This window comes from Gavialis gangeticus, unplaced genomic scaffold (assembly GCF_001723915.1).
Source record: "Gavialis gangeticus isolate Ggan-Ray unplaced genomic scaffold, GavGan_comp1, whole genome shotgun sequence".
Classification (NCBI taxonomy): Eukaryota; Metazoa; Chordata; order Crocodylia; family Gavialidae; genus Gavialis; species Gavialis gangeticus.
The window spans coordinates 53,743-72,547 of record NW_017728964.1 but is presented as its reverse complement, the minus strand read 5'-3'; the positions used below and the strand labels follow the sequence as shown (position 1 = coordinate 72,547).

General features: G+C 39.8%; 1 protein-coding gene across 5 annotated transcripts in view; it reads right to left on the bottom strand.

The window, feature by feature from the left end:
- MAP2K4 (mitogen-activated protein kinase kinase 4) overlaps nucleotides 1–18,805 on the bottom strand; it is a 133,522-nt gene that overhangs the window by 91,305 nt on the left and 23,412 nt on the right. For 3 of the 5 annotated variants that reach the window (XM_019501856.1, XM_019501826.1, XM_019501865.1), the window contains exons 3-4: nucleotides 8,156–8,196; nucleotides 1,158–1,332 (exon numbers count right to left, since the gene is read on the bottom strand). In XM_019501856.1, coding sequence (XP_019357401.1) covers nucleotides 1,158–1,332; nucleotides 8,156–8,196 — 216 coding nt within the window. Of the gene's footprint in view, nucleotides 1–1,157; nucleotides 1,333–8,155; nucleotides 8,249–18,805 lie in introns of all 5 variants that reach the window. The other 2 variants (XM_019501836.1, XM_019501847.1) reach the window with 2 other exon arrangements.

Sequence of the window (18,805 nt, the reverse complement as noted above, 5' to 3'; positions counted from 1 at the left end):
TCCCTTTGCTGTCAGAAGGTCACCCGGTATCTAGGGAAGTCAGAAGAAAGATTCTGAGGACTCTAGGGGCATCTAGCTCTTCCTGTGAAAAGCACAGACACATCTCAATCAATTTAGCTTCATCACCATCTCTGCAGTATAGAATGATTGTCAGCATCAGAGCCTTCACAAATTAGCTCTAACTTCTGCAACAGCCTCTAATGTGGGAGTTCAGAGAGTATCCCAAAGAAAGACAGAATAGGTTTACAACAGTGACACCAGCTCCTAGGGGGTTCAGAGCTCACTTCTCCTCCATTGAAGGTAGTAGATCATGTATTACTATTTTGTATTTATAACTAGAGATAAAAGTCTGATGTCATTTATTCAGCCACCAACAAAAAACAGTGTATGCTAAGCCTTCAAAGTGAAACTCCATCAGTCACCTTTACTCAACTGGGCAGTTAGTGTTCCTTCCAAAACCCTCAACAAGTACCTCTGTCATGGCAAAGTCAAAGATTTATTTAGATTACAACAAGTTAGGAAAAATGAGATTTACTTTTTTAAGTGAATTTGTTGCTGGTGTAAGGTACCAAATAATACAGGAAACTGACAACCTGCCCTCCACAAAACTAGTTCAGCCTGGGTAGCACAATGCAAGGTATTCTGTAAATCACTACAAGAGTCACAGCAGTTTACTCTCTAAAACATACCCACTCTGTTCCTGTTTCCTTCCCGTGAGGTTGTTTATTACTGAGCCATTGGCACGTACCCAGTAGGAACCAATCTCAAAACACTATCTCATTTCACAAAGGACACCAAAACAACCATTGGATGTTAATATGTGCTTAAAACCGACCTAGGCTGGATGTGAACCAGTGACCTAGAGGTGAAAAGCTTCATATCCCATTATCAGTCTCCAGAGTCATCCGAGCCCCCAAATCAGTTGATTCCTAAGAGAAAGAATCAGTTTTTAAAGGGCACAGGTAAGTTAAAAAAGCTTTACAAATCACTTGACATATATGCCCACTATACACTGTAATTTCAGCGAAAGCAGCCTTTATACTAGCGAGAAATAGAACAGAACAGTAGATGAGTGATAGATGGATGAACATTAATTCTCCATCATGCTTCCTTCTTTAATGGATTGAAGTACAAACATAATTATGGGCATCACCTACTTTAACTGCCATAATTTGCCCACTTGGTTTGTGGACCATTTTGTTGACAGAACCATAAGCGCCTCGTCCAATTTCTCCAAGGTCTTTCAAGTCCTCTGCAGTAAAATCCCAATGTTGTTCAGGGGAAATCTTCAATTTTCCTGATGATTCAATGCTGTGTGTTCTCAGTCTCTCTCTGTCAAAAATATTGGGAAGCAATTTTTCCACATTTTAAATAGTTTGTAACTTTCTCTTTTCAGCAGCACTTGATTAAACATTAGAAGAGAGGGGTTCATATAGACTAAGCAACAATGATTCCAAGGTGGACTCTGGTTAGGAGTGCAAGATTGAGGGAGAATATTAAATTTAAAATTAAATACATTAGCTCACAGCTTCACATTACTTTAAGTTTTCTCAGCTGCGGTATAAGGCTCAACATATCTCTTATATTAGAGTCATTCTAATCACTCTCCTACACAGTTACTTTCTACTTTTGCACAAAAATGCAACAGGCTCATAGGTGGACTCAGAATAGCATGCAGAATCAACAGTTTGAAGAGTACTTCCTAGTCCCATATATACAAAGCTACATGTGCCATTTCCACTTCTCTGCAGTGAATGCAGCATTACACTCTATAGTGACTGACTGTATTACTTGTACTGGCCATGACACACAGGGATTTTAGCAGGAGTTTTATGGAGACCATATTGATCTTAATGAAAATTTGCAATTTATTTAAAATATGGCATAAATGTCTTCCTTCAGTTGAAAAAAATGCATAAAGAGCCATTCATTTCTTTTACATTTATAAAATACAAATTAATCATTACTCAAGAAACTAACAGCCCACATGCTTCTTGAAAAGTGATTCCTGACAAAGTGCCTGATCCCGGAGTCCGTGGGCACAGATTGCTCCCACTAACCTCAACAGGAGCTTGTCTGTGTAAGGAGTACAGAGTGATATCTATGGTTTAGAGTGGAAAAGTAACAGATTTCCACAGTTATTTTAAGGTGCTTCATATTATTTATTCCTATGTATTTTCAACTTTTTTCCTACTAAATAACAGTGCTTACCTTAAAAAATCTGTGAAAGTTTCCAGTGAATCTCATACATTAATCTGTCGATTAGCACTTGTTTTGTCATAAACTATGCTAGGGATAGGGCTCCTGCTTTACAGTAGCATTAATAAAAAAACAGCTCTCAGTGGGTACATCTACACATGCAATTAAGGCAAAGCAATAAACTCCGGAGCACTTTGAGCCAAAGTATGCTGCTTCTAGGCACAGCGTATACACAAGCGCCCGGGACCGCAGCACTTTCAACCAGGGCAGAGCAGGCCCAGACAGGCAGCAGGCATGGGGTAGGTTTAGCCCTAGGCTCCGGGTGGCAGCATCAGGGCTGGCTGGGGCATAGGAGTGCCAAAAGCATGGAGCCGTGTGGCTAGGTGGCAGGCAGCCCCCATACTTTAGCACACGTGTGCCCCACCCATGCCGTCACCATCCAGATGTGCATTTCATCGCACTTAGTTACTCTGCCATAAAATAGTACTGCCCCTGACAGGACTATCTTACAGCAGAGTTAATTAATTTACTGCACCCTAATATTGATGCACATGTAGATGGAACTGCTTAACTGCAGAGCTAATTAGTCAGCTCCACACTAAAACACACATGTAGATGCACCTATTGAGAGGCATCAATATCATGGATTTATTAAACCACAGTTATTTGTATAAACCACATAAGCAAGGGATTTTCTGTCAAACTAATCACTAATCATATTTGTTTCATTTGGGCATATGACAAAGTAAAAACATTTCCAGCATTTGGTCAAATGAATAATAACAAGGACTAGACATCTGATCAGACGTTTAAAATGTCTTGTTACCAGCCAAAGGAGCCAATATATTACACTGTATTCCAGTTTATGCTGATAAATACAAGAGAATGCCATCAGCCAGCAGCAGCAAATGACACCTTGTTTGATGTTATAATGGGCCTAATCCTGAACTCTTTTAAGGTTTCACTGAGATTTTAGACTTTTAAGGGCAGAGGTATCCTCTATTAGGCACACAAAAGCCTGCAAGAAGCAAAAGTGTTCTTCATTATTCAGCATTCCTCAATTCCTGTGCGTTTAATCCCACAACTAAAATAACTGCATTAATTTAGTTTTGGATAGACTTAATTTAACCACAAGCAAGGAATGAAATCAAGGAAATAGAAGAAAAGAGGCTTTTTTTTTTAAAAAGAGCAACTAAAACTAAGAATAGAATAGAAAGTCCTCTGACTTTGCCCATTGCCTTTACTGAATATAAAAGGCAGTCCACCTAGACAGCAGAGTGACAAAAATTAGTTCCTGCCTTGCTGGTTTCACATTTTTACTTGTCAGTAATCAGAAAATAGTTCCACTTTTTCTGGAAGAAGCTAGTAGGGGTGAACCACTGCTCAGAAAGGGCATTAAAACATAGCATCTCCTGAATACTCTTCTTAGCCAGAGTAACAAAAAGAGAGGTTGATAAATAGCCATCCAGGGCAATGAAGAGAAAACCTGTTGATGGAAACTCATGCTGGACTAGATGACCTCATAAGATCCATCTGAGACCTACTTTCCTAGGATCCTATATTGTCACTGCAGCATGGGGCAGTAGAGCTGGTCAGAAACATCCCTTGGAAATGTGTCAATTTCACCAAATTTTGTTTCAGAGGAAGGGAAGAAAGAAGGGATTTGAATGAGGCTGAAGAATTCATCAACATTTTCTGAACAGAGCGTTTTGATTTTTCATTTCAAAAGGCCTTTTCATGTTGATTTCTTTTATATCATAAAAGTACTAAACATGCAGAAACAGAACAATTCCACCAACCCAAAATGATTCTTTTAAAATGCTATTGCATAGGAAATTTGAGGGGGGTGGTTCCATTCCAAAACATAAAATATATATAAAACTCACAGAATTTCCTGTGAAAAAGAAAATCCTTGTCTTTTCTAGACCTTATCTGAATGTTAACTCAATCTGCAGGGCAGAAGACTAAGAGAAAGGATGAAGGTACAGTCCAGCCTATGCCTGTCTTCCTACAGGTGGGAAGTCCAGTGTACTGAATCTGGTGTAAATCTGGAGCATGAATCCCAAAAGAATAGGTTCTGGTCATAAATGCTAACACTACTCGTACAAGTTTCGTTACATTTTTGCTTGATTTAATTTCCTTTTTCATTAAAAAAAAATATTCTCACTTGCCATCAGAGCTTCAGTCACCTTTCCAAATGTCGACATGAAATGGTCATTTGGCCAAAAATGTTTCATAAGGATTATTTTAATTTAGGCAAAGTGATAGAAGACAATGTTGAAGTTTTCCTGTGAGAAGCACAGAGTGATTTATGTAAGTTTTTGTATTTGAATTTCTTAAAGAGAAAGATAATGTAGGACTTTCCTACATTAGGGATTTCTACATTGGTGAATCTGCACAAGAGTGCAAATCTCAAGCATCAGTGCTCTGCACTGGTGTAAAACTAAGTTCAGTCATACCAGTGTAAATCCCATCAACACCATGCACTTATGGGTTGGTTTGCAATGATATAACTACACCAGTGAAAAAACCCTAACACAAACAAGCCCAAATTAGACTGAACATACTTAAATGTTGCCTTAAGGAATCAGATTGCTGAACAGCAAAAGAGCAACTCTGGAGTACGATACTCAGATAAAGCGAGAAATAGTTAATGCCCAGTTCCTGTGTCCTTGCTCCTGTGTGCAGATCAGATTTCAATCATTTCCAATTATTACTAAATTAGTCTTCTCTTACCCTTGTTCCCTTTTGTTTTCTGATTATACAAATCAAAGTTATCTAAGGCTAAGAATGTAGGTACAAAGCCATTTCATCTGCAGGACATATATATTTTAGAACAACAAGAAGCATCCAAGGAATAACCCAAAACCACTTGGTGGAGGGGTTTTAAGGTTTAATAGCATACATGAACAGCAAAATAACTTTTAATATATATACAGGTGGAGCTTGATTAATATTGTCATCCTCAAACAACTTAAAGATGGAATTTTCAAAGGGCCCTCGGGATTTTGGTGTCCAACTCCCACTGACCTCTCTGGGATTTGAACTCTTAATTTCCTTCAGTATCCTTGAAAATCCCAGGTGAGAATGTTGAACCAAAACTTATTAGAGATGTCTAAATCCCATGGGGCTTGAACAGATGATGAGGCTGATACTTTATGTAACCACTATAATATCCGGAAAACACCAACATATGGGTCTTATAACAGCAGTTGCTTATCATGGCAGCTATACTGCAGGGAGTAGGAACATCAAGTAAGATAATTATTATTTTTTTCTAAAGAAAGAAAAATGGTTGCATATCCAGGTTGGCAGCAGACCCACAGAATACTGAAATCAGGTACCACAACTAGGCCAAGGACAATGCCACCCGAATTCAGGATGTGAAGCTGCTAATAAGTTTGGCAAGCCAGATTCTTACAAGGAAACTCATTGTATCTACATAGTGCACAAGATTTCAAAACCCTAACCACAAAGATATTTGGGTTTTAGATATGATAATTGTTGCTTTATTATTCATTGTTATATTTTTTTTCTTTAATCCCTACTATTAGCATCCTGTCCATAGGGATATTAATGCTTTAAAAACTTTTTTCACATGAAAAAGTTCCTATAGGGGCAAACAGAAAGATGGTAGAAAATTTCAAGCAAAACTTAGCCATTAGGAATAAGACCCTATGTAACAGATCAAGACCAAAAGAAAAAATGGCTTGGCAAACTGTCTACATCTTCAATGATTTACTTTGTGTCCTTTAGCTAAGTGGTGTTTGTGAATTTCAGAGAAAAAGGGACTCAGCACTACAGTGGGTATATAAAACACAGACTGTGCATTGTTTGAGAATCCAACATACAAACTGTTCTTTACAAACTGGACTAAACTAAGATCTATGAGGAAGTCACTCTTTAAGGCTTCTACTTGCAATGATATTACTAAAAATACACTCTAAATTTACTTGTTCCAAACCTTGGTAAAAAGATACTGTACAAAACAGCATATGAAAAACTATTTTGTGATGAACATGCTGGTAAAGCAAATCAATGACAAAGGTAAATTCATAGGAAAAAAGGCTTTCATGCTAAGATCTCTGGCTTAATAAGGACTTTTGTATTGTTTACCGTTCCAAAATAAAATTAGGTTTATGATTTGGCTAACAAATCTAGTTCATTTATTTGAACAGTGCAAAATTTCTTCAGGCTTTTTGTTGAATTGTGGTCTTTATAAAATAATCTGTATAAGGGGGAGCTAGCCAACATTAATAAAACAGTAACCTTATTTTACATTTCACAGAAGAGGGATGGACTTTTTAGCAGCAAAGCTACAATAATTTCTAGTGGTTTTAAAGTATCAGCTCCCTGATGAAATTTTGACAGAATCCCAAGAAAAATTTCTCCACGCTAACAAAATAATAGGAATTTCTGTTCCAGGTATAATACCTCTTATTTGCTATTTGTACATCTTTCTGACATTTATTCTCATCATCTGTTTTTAATACATTCAGCATCCCTCAACCAGTAAATCTCAAAAACAAAAAAAAAAGCCCATTCCTTTCTTCATCAAGAAATGACAGAAGCTCCATTTAGGCTCATTTTGGCTTTTAATAGTCTTAACAAATTTTCAAAGAGATCTCCGCAATGCCCAGGTAACAGTGCAGAACATGTCACAGCTCTCAGAGCCTGATCCAAACACTCATTCACAGTCAAGAAATGTTTCCAACCATCTTCAGCAGGGGTTGGATAAAGGCTTTAGAAGTTCCAACATTTGCTTTCGACAGACAGAATCATTCTTTATATACAAAAGGATTATTATAAAGAGGAAGGTGATCAATTGTTTTCTGTGTCCACAGAGGACAGAACAAGAAGTAATAGCTTTAGACTGGAACACGGAAGATTTAAATTAAGTATTAGCAAGAACATCTAATTATGAAAGTTGTTAAGCGCTGGAGCACATTACCTAGAGCAGTGGTTCCTCCTTAGAGTTGAGGCACCTCTCAGAAAATGTCAGCTGTTAGTTTTCTCTCTTTTTTTGACTACACAAAAAAAATAATAGAACAATTCTTCTGTTGCAAAGAACTTAGAAAGACTACAACAGGTCAGAATGTTTCTAACACTATAACTTCCTATTTGAAATCTCTGAGTTTATCTTGTGAATCATGTGTGCAGACTTAACAATGCTAACATTGCATGGAACTTGACAAAGGATCTTACGGCACCGCAGGGTGCTGCAGCACCCTGGGTGAGAATCACTGACCTAGAGATATGACATCTTCATTAGATGCTTTCAAGAGCCAATTAGAGAATCATTTGGCTGGGGCAGTTTAAGCAGGAAAAACCTGCCTTGGGAAGGGGGCTGTGCTACATGATATTCTTGGGTCCCTTCCAGTCCTACTTTTCTACTCTATGAATGAATGCTACAACTCTATAATTTTGTCCTCAAATTTATGCCAGGGTAATTTAGATTCAGACCAACCCTGTCCAAAATAATGGAGTCCTTCTCATCTCTTACTCTGGCCTCAGGCATAAATCCCTAGACCACCACACTCATCTTTGTTTGAAGGGGACCATGTAGCTAGACCCATTCACCCAACTTATCAAGGATAGATATTTTAGGCTTTTGTTTTGATTCAAAATTTATGGAGTAATATCAAAATCTTTGAGTTAGTAAATTTAAGAGCCCTTCTAAAAAGGCAGACTGTTTTCTGAAAAACATACTTCTTCAGCCAGTGCCAGATATCAGTGAGAGAACAGGAAACAGTGACATGAGCACATCATTAAGAATAAACATCAGAATATATTTTAAATAATTTTTAAAACCAGTATTGAAATGTGGTATCATTATTACTATACAGAAATAACTCATGGAATGACTGCATCACTGAGAAAAATTCTATTAGTTCACAGATGCCATTTTTGCTGATATGGAAATATTTGACAATGGCTAACAGACAGTTAAGCTTACTGTAGCCTGCTGGAAAGTTTCTGGATGAGGTCCGCTTCTCTCTTGAAAGTGAACGGGACAATGTGATTACTACTCAGTGTTGCTTGTGTATCACTTCAGCCAGGAAAGAGTTGTGAAAATGACAGGAAAACATGGTGCTGTTATCATATGACACAATAATGTATAACACAATACTCATCTAGACATACTGTCTGTGGAGTGGCTAGCATAAGAAATTAGTTCACTTTATTTTTAAGCCTATCTAGTACACCCCCCTTAAAAGGGAGCAATGTGGTAGAGTTACTCTTAATGCATCATATTATGTGCATTTTGTTTTCTTACAGCAGTGGACATTTTATTTTCAATTGTAATATTATTATAAATACCAATCATTGAAATCAAATCTACTAACCAAAATAACTACATTAACACCACCTTGCAGCCTTATGGCAGAGATTTACCATATGATCATCATTATTTACTTTCCTCTTGTGCTTTGAAAAAGGAGAATTTCTTACCTGAAAAACTATTGGCTTGGATCCACCCAGCTAGAACTGGTAGTCATTCCAATTTAGACCTGTCAGTGAAGGTATGTCAGCCCATCCCCTACTGAATAATGCTGTAACTCCTGAGAGCACTACATTCTTTTCTTTTATTTTCAGACCTCCGTGGCTAACAGAGGATTGGCTACTAATCCGTATAGTGTGACTTGTTCAGAAATAAAAATAAAGCTCTGAATATACACTTCTCAAATACATTTCTGGTGAGAAACTTTTCTTTTCTATGGCTAGGTTCCATTATTTAAGAATGGATGGGCTCTGGCTAGTAGAACCCCTTTTAAAGCATTTTGGGAAGATAGAAAATGATCATTCAAATAGTTCTGCTTACAAGGATAGCAACCATGAAAAATGATGTTGAGAAACAGATGCATGACTGCACAACTCATTCTTTGCAAACAACTCGAGAACTAGAACTCCTTCTGCTAAACATCATTGTATTCCTGTCATATACAATTTCTCTATTATGATTGTTCTTAAAGCCATTTTGCTAATGTAAACTTTGCACTTTGTTAATATTGTTAAGAGAAACAATTACCAGACACAGAGTTAAATGTTGGGAAACTTAAAAGCCTTTCTGACTTCTAGATTGTTTTGGTCTTTTAAAGAGAGTGTGGGACAAATTCTGGTACTGATGTGGTTAATTCTGAAATGCACTGCAACTTTAAAGGGACACCTAATCATGAAAGGAACACCTTTGTATCTATTTCAGGCAAGGAGGCATCTGGAATACAGGAATCATCCCACTAGAGTAGTGATTCTCAACCAGGGTGTTACGCTATGACAGTCTTTGAAGGGTGCTGCAGGAAGAGAGGAGATAGGCAAGATAAGTTTGAAGAGATGACTGCAGACTCTTCCCTTCCAGCTGCTTGTCCTCCCACAACTCACTTCAGTGTAGGTTCTTCCCTGACAGCTGTTCTTCAACCTTCCCCCAACCCCTCTGTAAGGAAATATGTACTATAACAAATACATTAGTTTTTGAAATGGGGTAACAATTCACAAAATTTATGCAGGGGTGCTTCAAATCTATAAAGGATGGGAGCCACTATTATCATCAGCAGTCCCTCAGTACAAGAATGACAGACTTCCAATAGATAGAGAAGCCACCAGTGAGTCCTTAGGTGACTGAGGAAGCCAATATGTGATCCAAATGTTTGACTGCCAACATAGCAAATAGTTCTGGGAGGAAGGACTAGACCCTGGTGATACTGGGTCACAGCTCTTTTCCTTTATCTCTGTCACCTGTCTACTTTCATTGTGAGACGGGTTTGCTAGAAGTGACCATTCAGAGTGCCACTGTGGATGATTCAGTGCTCAAGTCTCTCAGGTATTGATGTTAATGTTGCATTTCTCCATATTAGTCTTCAAAGTGACCTGGAATCTCTTTTGCCCGCTTCTAGAGCAGTGACCATCAGTGAGTTGGGGGTACAGGACCTGCCTGGGATTTGGTTGTCAGGCATCCTTATGACATGTCTTGTCCAATGAAGATTGTGCTTGCTGGAGTTAAAATGCTGGTATTTACTCTTCAGTCCTTCCAGTTGATATGGCGGATTTTCCAAACACATCAGTGATGGTAACATCCCAAAGCTTTCAGGCGTTTCTGATATATTGTCCAGGTTTCATACCAATACATCAGAGTAGGAATGACAACAGCTTCATAGACAATAAGCTTGGTTTGGCTTCTGATGTCATGATCAAAGACATGATTTTGGAGATGTCCAAATGCAGCACTGGCAGATTTTATCCAGCGTTGAATATTGTCATCTAGGTTTACTTTTTGGGACTGGTGCCTATCCAGGTAGCGGAAATGCTCAACATTCTCCTAAGACTGAGCTCTAATTGTAATACAAGGAGGAACAGCTGGATAGCTTGGGCTAGAAAGCTGACAAAGTCCAAGCATTTCATACACTTCACGGAAACAGCAAAGAGTGACCTAAAACTCTTCAAATGAGTGGGCACGTGACAACTGTCAGCATAATGAAGATCAGTTAGGCAGGTCTTGGTTATCTTGGATTTGGAATGCAACTGATGTTAAAGCGATTCCTGTCCGCGCAATATTAGATGCTGACTCCAGATGGAAGTCTATCAGCAAAGAGATACAGAATAGCTACAATATAGATGGAAAAGAGTGCTGGTGCAACCACACACCCTTGCTTGAGTTCTAACAGTGAAAGGGTGCGTTTCTAAGCCATTGCTTAAGATGGTTGCCAGGCAGTTGCTCCCAGGAAGAAGTGTGGTAATGGTAACAAATTTTGGCAAGTATCTAAATCTTAACAGGATCTTCCAGAGGGCCTCTAGGTTGACTGAAGCAAAGACCTTAGGCCAATAAAAGCCATGTCAAAGATCTTGGTTTGGCTCCTGGCATTTCTTCTGCAGCTGCCTAGCAATTCTTTTGTACCTCTGACTGATCTAAAACCACATTGGGACGTGGGTAGAATCTCATTAAGGAAAGTGAGTTTATTAAGGAGATTGCAGGCAAGGATCTTCCTAGCTATGAACAGGAGTACCATAATATGGTAATTGCTGCAAAAGAATTCTCTTTTTTTGAATATGGTAATGATTCTGGCCTCTGCCAAGTCTCAGAAAATCTGTTCATGTTTCCAAATTTTCATAATAGTGAGACGTAGTTAAAAAGAGAGATTTTTCCCACCCTGCTTATAAATTTCAGCTAATATTCCATCAGGCTCACATGCTTTGTTGTTCTTCATCTGTTTAATAGTTTTTAAGGCCTCTTGGATCTGTAACGTAGTCCTTAATAGGGTGTTGTAATATGGTTTCCACAGTATTGTCTCTGGCATTGAAATCTTGATCCAGAACCTCTTGCAAGTGCTCCTTCTACTGTGGGTTGATGGTGAAGTGTTGTTCCATCTGTTGAGAGCAAATTCAGGCCTGGATCATGAAACTCTAGGTTAAGTAGGTCAGCAGATGACCTCTACCTGACCCACCCTCTGCAGAGTGATGCCAGCTACCTGCAAAGGCCCTGAATAGAGTGCCGTGTGCACACCTGCGTGCTGAGTGCAGAGCCTTGTGAGTGGAGTGCACTACCTGTATAAAATCTCATTTTGATTGGCAGCTCCATGTGTGTGACTGGGCGCACTTGAGCTTGGTATGTGAGGGTGTGTATGTGAGTGTGAGGAAAGAAAGAAGTGACAGGAAGGATACGACAGATTGGGTGAAATGAGTGATTGGTGAAAGGCGGACTACAAGCGGGACCACAGCATGGAGCTGAGATTCCTCTCATCGCCAGGGGTCATCCATCGCTGAGGCTGCCTTGAGTCAGGAAGGAGTCGGCTCACTGACAATTCCCTGTCCGTTGCACGACAGTGCTATAGTAGCAGCTCCCCTGATTCAGGTGTAAGTATCGCTCCTCCGAGGTGGGATTGGATCCAGGCTATCACTGTCCTGAAACCCTGAAAGTGACCAGGAACCCACACAGAAGTAGGTAGGCTTTGGGTACTGGGTCAAAGGGGAGACAGAGCTGAACGCCGGCGGAGCCTTCAATAAATAAATCTTTCTTTGAATCTCTGCTCTTTGACAAAGTTCAGATTTACAAAATTTTCACTGCGTGTGTTTATACTTTGTAGTTAACTTTACTGTTGGTTCCAAAGTGTGTTAATTAATAAACCATTTTATTCGTGTACCTTAAGCAGTTCTCTTAGTGATTATTAATTTAAACCAGTGGTAGATACGGACAGGGCGAAGACCCACCATACCTTTCTGGGGAGAGATCCAAGAGGAAGGAGCTGTTTGGGCCTGCTTTATAATTTGGTTTAAAAGAGTGATTCCCCCCACCCCCCAACATATCCTTGGATCTCAGAGGAATGGCTCATTGTGTGCTTGGCCCATAGATAACTTTGGTTGTGCTGAAGAAACCATGGAGGCAGTGGCTGTTGACAGCCTTTTGAATTTCTTTTGCTTTGTCCTTCTTCTTTTGCTCTCTAATTTTCTTTTGGGTCTCATCTTAAACGTGGTGATAAGTGTGTAGCTTCTTTTTGGAGTGGTTGTCATTCTGCCAAGGTCTGAAGACTCTCTTTTTTCTGTCAGTGAAAGCTTGTATTTCCCTATTGTTCACCTCAAACCATTTCTGATGTTTGTTTGTGGAGAAGCCTAGAGATTCGTCACACACCTCACGGATACCTCTCTTGAGGCTCTCCCAGTAATCAGCAGGGATCCTGGTTTTCTCTGATTTAAAAAAATCCCCAATTTTTGGTTAAAAATAGTAACCCCAAATCCACATTTTTCTGTGATTTAAATGAAACAACTAATAGATAGATAGATAGATATAGTGGTGTTTCATTTTAATCACAAAAACGTGGACTTGGGGTTACTTGTTTTTTTTAACTGAAAATGGGGGATTTTTTTTTAAATCAGAGAAAACCAGGTTCTCTGGTAATCAGTGGTATTGAGATGTTAGAGAGTTTCTCACCAAGATATTTCTGGAGATGACTGCTTTTAACAGGGTCTTTCTAGCACTTGATATTGAATCTCTTCCTTGGTTGCTTCTTTGGTTTACATCATTTGGGGCAACAAAAATGAACATGATGGAACATATCAAACGATGACCTGTCCAGCAGTTATCTACACTGGTTACAGCTCTGGTGATACAGACACTGCAGATTCTAGGCACACCCTATGACACAGTCAATCAGGTGTCAGTGGTTTGAGCAGGGGTGCATCCATGATGTCTCCCATATGTTGCCTTGGAGAAATAAGCAGTTTGTGATTATTCTGAACACTTGTTCAGAACAGTACCATTGGAATCCTTCCCCACTCCCCACCCCCAGCCCACACCCCTGCCTGCAACATCACGGGTTTTTTTTCAAGCCTTCCCCAAAGGCACTGGGTTTTGACAGCAGCCAAAGCTAGGGATTTTGACCAAGGTGTGCCAATGCTCCTGCTGGGACACAAAACCAGAGGTTCCTGGCTAGAAGGTCTTGCCCTTCTACTCAGGGTCAGATCGACCACTATATCTGGGGTCAGGAAGGAATTGGTACAATAGTCAGACTGGTACTGCTTCTGGGGTTTTTGCCTTCCTCTGTGGGGGTGGGGAGGCAAGGCATGGCCCTCTTCCTGGGATCTTTTGAGTGTATATTAACAACCTTTACAGCAGCAGAGCATTGGTCACTGTGGTCCCCCTGCTTTACCTGTGGCAGATTAGGATGTTATGGTTTGTGTTGTGTCAGTGCTGACTATGCAGTTTTGCTAAGAGATTAGACTGGCGTTTTCTAGGATGGACTGGATAGGAACAATCCTACCTCAGGCAGTGCGTTGGATTACATGACCTATGGAGGTCCATTCCAGCCCTACTTCTCTATGATTATATGATTTCTTACACCTTCTTTTCCAAAGCTCAGAGTCCCTATCCACTCTAGCACTAAAATCACCGAGAAGTATTCTCTTATCTTTTTTTGGGGACAGAAAGCAGGACTTGGTCAAGTTAACAATATAATTTTTCTTTGTTTCTAGATACTGATGACTGTTGTATGTGGTCTGTTGGTCAGTTGAAAATGAAACATCATGAGACTCTCGTTGATCCACCTGGATATTCTACCATCTGAGTAATAATCCTGGTCTTGATAGCAAAGCCAGTTCTGTCAATGTGCCTGTGTTTTCTGACTTTTCTTTTCCAAAGAAATGCATAGCCACCACCATGCTCTGTGACTTGTCCCTCTGCTATGCATCTTCTTACTAAGTGCAGCAATATGAAATCATGCAAGTTTTCTGCACATAAGTGCTGTCATTGGGTGAAGGGCAATAGGGGCAGGTGCCATTCAGGTGCAATGGGCATTGGAAGCAAGTGCTGTTCTTGGGCAAGTGGTAGGTGCCAGTGGTTACTGGGAGCTCCTAGTCATGGACCTACATGAAGGTAATGATGATATGATAGTCATTTTGTAATTGGAATGGAGACAGATGTGCAATCTAGCAGCTGCAATCATAACTGAGGACACCTACTTAGGATCCACTCTGCTCATCCCACATGGGGAAGCAGCTAGAAAAGATGCCCTAATCATGGCCTGTCTCATTTCACCTGACTGGAAAGATGTGTCCAATGAGATCGCTCTATCTGCAGTCCAAATCAAGTAATGAAGTTTGCAACCTGGAATGTTCACAGCCTGATGGACAACCTTAACAGTGCCCAACTGGGGTAAAAAACAGCACTGCGAAGGATATGTCTATCAAAAAACATCATGACCACAGAAGAGGCACAGCAAAATTAAATGGATTAACTAGAACATTCTGCCACAATACAAAACAGGATACACATTTTGAAAGCACCCTTCACATAACAGTCAAATAGATTCTCCCAAGACAATACAGGTGATGATTAAATGCACCAGTGCTCTGTAACTCCCAAGTATACTGCTATTGTGAAATGACTGTGCTGCATAATCTTCATTTACATTTAGCCAAATGTAATTTGGCTAAGCAGTTAAAGCAGTAGTTCTCAATCTTTTTTAGATTTAAGGCACCTCTTGGAAAATGCCAGGTCATAGTTTTCATTTGTTTTTTAACTACAGAAAAATAATAGAACAATTTTTCTGTTGCAAAAAAACTCTGACCACAACAGGACAGAATGCTTTTAACACTACATATTCCTGTTTGAAATCTCTGAGTTTATAATGTCAATCATGTTTGCACACCTAACAATGTTAACATTGCATGTCACCCTGTGACAACCTTAAAAGGATCTTTGGTCACCCTGGTTGAGAATCACTAAGTTTCTTAAGGAAGGTTTTTTGGAAAAAGATTAACTCCTCCTAGAAAAATCACTTTTTCTTTCTTCATTTGTAAGGAATAGACATCCACTTAGAATGCCAGATAGAATGAATATACTCACTGGAGTACAAAGGACCCCTTTTCCTTCAGAAAGATGGCAGTTCCCCTAAACAAGGGATCCTAGCATGGTAATTAGAAGGTATGTTTGTGATCTTCCTTATATTTGATTCTGACTGCTTGTCACAAAAGGCTAGGCACAAAAGGAAAATGAACTGTCCAGTACTATTTCCATTATTCTAGACATTTTCTGAAGGAGAGACTAGATTTCTAGGCCAAAAAAACAAAAAATCTATTCAATTCCTTAAGGGTTTGATAGCTATGTGGTGCTTTATTATGGCAGTGGAGCTTCTTTACATAGCATTTCTTGATGAATCCTGATACAATTGTAGATTGTTCTGGGTATGTGCCATCCATAGAGCCTGGATGTTCTCCATATAAAGTGAAATGACATTTATGCAAAGGAGAGAAAATGCTGATAATGTCAGATTGCAAGGTTGAATCAGTCTTTGAATGTGCATTTTTTCCTCCTCTTATCCATTTTCTGATGCTTAGTAAAAGTTCCAGAAGACATGACAAAGAAACAGTCCATCAGTTCTGAAGCAGGGAATCAGAGAGTTCAAAACTGTTCTCAGTAATGAGGCAAAAAAATGCAAGCTTCTGTTCAACTAATAAGAGAGGACTTTAACGCATAAAGAACAATGCATTTGCTTCCTATTTTGAAGAAATGCAGCAGGATCCTGAATATCTAGAATATCTGTGACAAATGTTTATTGTTAAAAAAACTGTCTAAAAACGTTAAAGAGGAGTTTCATGAAGTAACATGATTCACTAGCCTCTCATCTCTGGAGCCCTGGGTTTAAGCCCATCTTAGGTCACAAATGTGCTGCCTTTGGGATCCATACTTGATCCTTCTTTGACATTTTTCCACATCACAAAGTAGTCATAGCAAAAAAGAAATGCCTGCTGTTGACCATCTCATATCAAGTAAGGCCAAGCAATGAAGGCAAAAGCAGGCTGTGACTGAGGTAAACTGTTAATGCTGTACATATAGGCTTCCAAGATGCCTACTATTAACCAGTGCTATTAGTTTCAATCTTAAAAACATTATTATTGTATTTACTCAAATCCAACACTTTATTTTTAATCCATTAAACATGGGGGGGAGGGGAAGGGAACAAAAAAAAAATCTTGGATTTGAGCACCAGTTCAGGCCAGGTGGCTGTTGTGGTTTTGGCTCTGACTCTGGGATGAAGTCAGAGCCACAGTTGCAACTGCTACCTGGAGTCCAGCCATGGTGTCAGTGGTCGTGGACTCAGCAACAGCAGCACAGTGTGGATCTGGGATCAGTGGTGTGGGTCAGGGATCAGGCGGCAGTCCAGGTCTCAGTCCAGGTCCAGGTCCAAGGAGGAAGAAGGGGGATAGGTGAGGGGGGAGAGTGGGAGGCACAGGGGTAGTCAATGTAGGTTAGGGCAAAGGCTCCCAGGGCAGCAGCGGGGCTCGGGGGAAAGAGGAAGCAGTCAAGCTTCTTGCCTCCCTGCCACCTGCCCCTCCCCCACCACTACTTTCCCTGCCACAATGCGGTCGGAGGGTGTGGGGGGTGGGGACAACAAATTTAAGATAATGAAATTCTCTATATGAAAAAATATAACAAATTTATAATTTTCCACATATAGAACATAGTTACTGCAGGGAGGGGTCATCTTAAATTCAAAGTCATCTTAGATTCGGGCATGACAGCATTCACCCAATGTGTGTTTACTGCTAAAGATCAACAACTGCATAGATTCAGCCACTGTTATATACTGGGACAATGTTGAAGCCACTGGTAGCAGATTAGGTATACAGTTCTTTGTCATAAAAGACCATCACTTTTGAGAGCAAACAGTCAGATCCATTTTGATTGATTCTAATAGCATCATTAAAAAAAGCTCAAAGGCAAAAACTCTTTATGCTTTCTCTACCATGTGTGAAGCAACAGTTTTTTTTTTAATAGCTCAGAATAGTTTGCCAGGAGACAAAAGGTAAAGAAAGCTGTAAACAGTTAATTTGTACTGTAATTAAATAAGTGGACTTAAATGTTATTTAAAATGCAACATAAATGGAGCTGCATTAATACATTACATATTTTTTCTCCCAATCTTTCAGTTAGGGAACTCATTAGTACAGTAGTTTACAGCAGGTAAAGAATACAGAAAGGAGGGACAGCTTGAAGTTGATTGTGTCCTAAGAGAGCCATCATTCATTCCTTCCTTTTTCATCCGTGGTTCTGATCATTGCTTCCAAAGTATCCACAGCAGCACCTTATTTGTGGTTTATACAGCAAAGGCAAAGAAAGGAATGCACCAGATGCGCAGAATTAACAAGCAGCATACAGAACCACCTGGACTTACCAGCCATTTACCAAAAGGAGATCTTTACATCCAGCCACGAAACTTATCACATAACACTTCCACTCTTTAAGGAAAATGAAAGAAGGAAAACTTTCCAAACTTTTATGCTACAACACAATCCATGACAATGTCACCAGCCTCTCCAACTGCGCTGTCATCCCACTGAGGTATCTGCTTCCACTACACAACCCAATAAGATGCAGCTGTATGGAGACCCCAAGGCATTTTCCTAACACCTAAGACTAAGGGAATATATCCAGCATACAGAGCTGTACAATAATCCCGACTCCTACGCAGGAGAGAAGGACAACTCCTGGACACCACCTGAGGACTGCAGCCTGACTGGATCTGTACATAAAATGTTTCCACCCCCGCACCAATTCTGAGGTTGCCAAAAAACAACACTTGTTATAAGTTCAGTCCTGTGGAATGGAGAGCCACATTTGGCCTTAAAAACAACCCTGATCATAGAATGGGCTGGTTACAGGGTGCACTGTAGTCACAGACAGAACAACATAAATACAGGACCTGGGAGACAACTTTACAGCATGGAGTTCTACAAACTCCTGACCAAAGACCCAGAGGGAAAATACCAGAGGGAATTACACAATTTCTTAAACGCATTACCTCTGGAAATCACAGAATAGGATTGATCCTTCCACCTCATAGGAATCCAGACCAGGAGACTTTTACTTATTAGTATTACTGCTAAAGATAAACAACCACACAGACTCAGACACTGTTATAAACTGAGACAAAGCTGAAGCCACAGGTATCAGATCTTTTTCGAGTCTCAGAACAGCAGAGACTCCCTACGCCTGAAGAAGGGTGGTTCCGCCTGAAAGCTTCCTAAGAACTTTTTCCAATGACTCAGTTGGCCTAATAAAAAATATCACATCTACTCAAAGAACCTTGCCTGGTTTTAGATTAGGTATACGGTTCTTGGT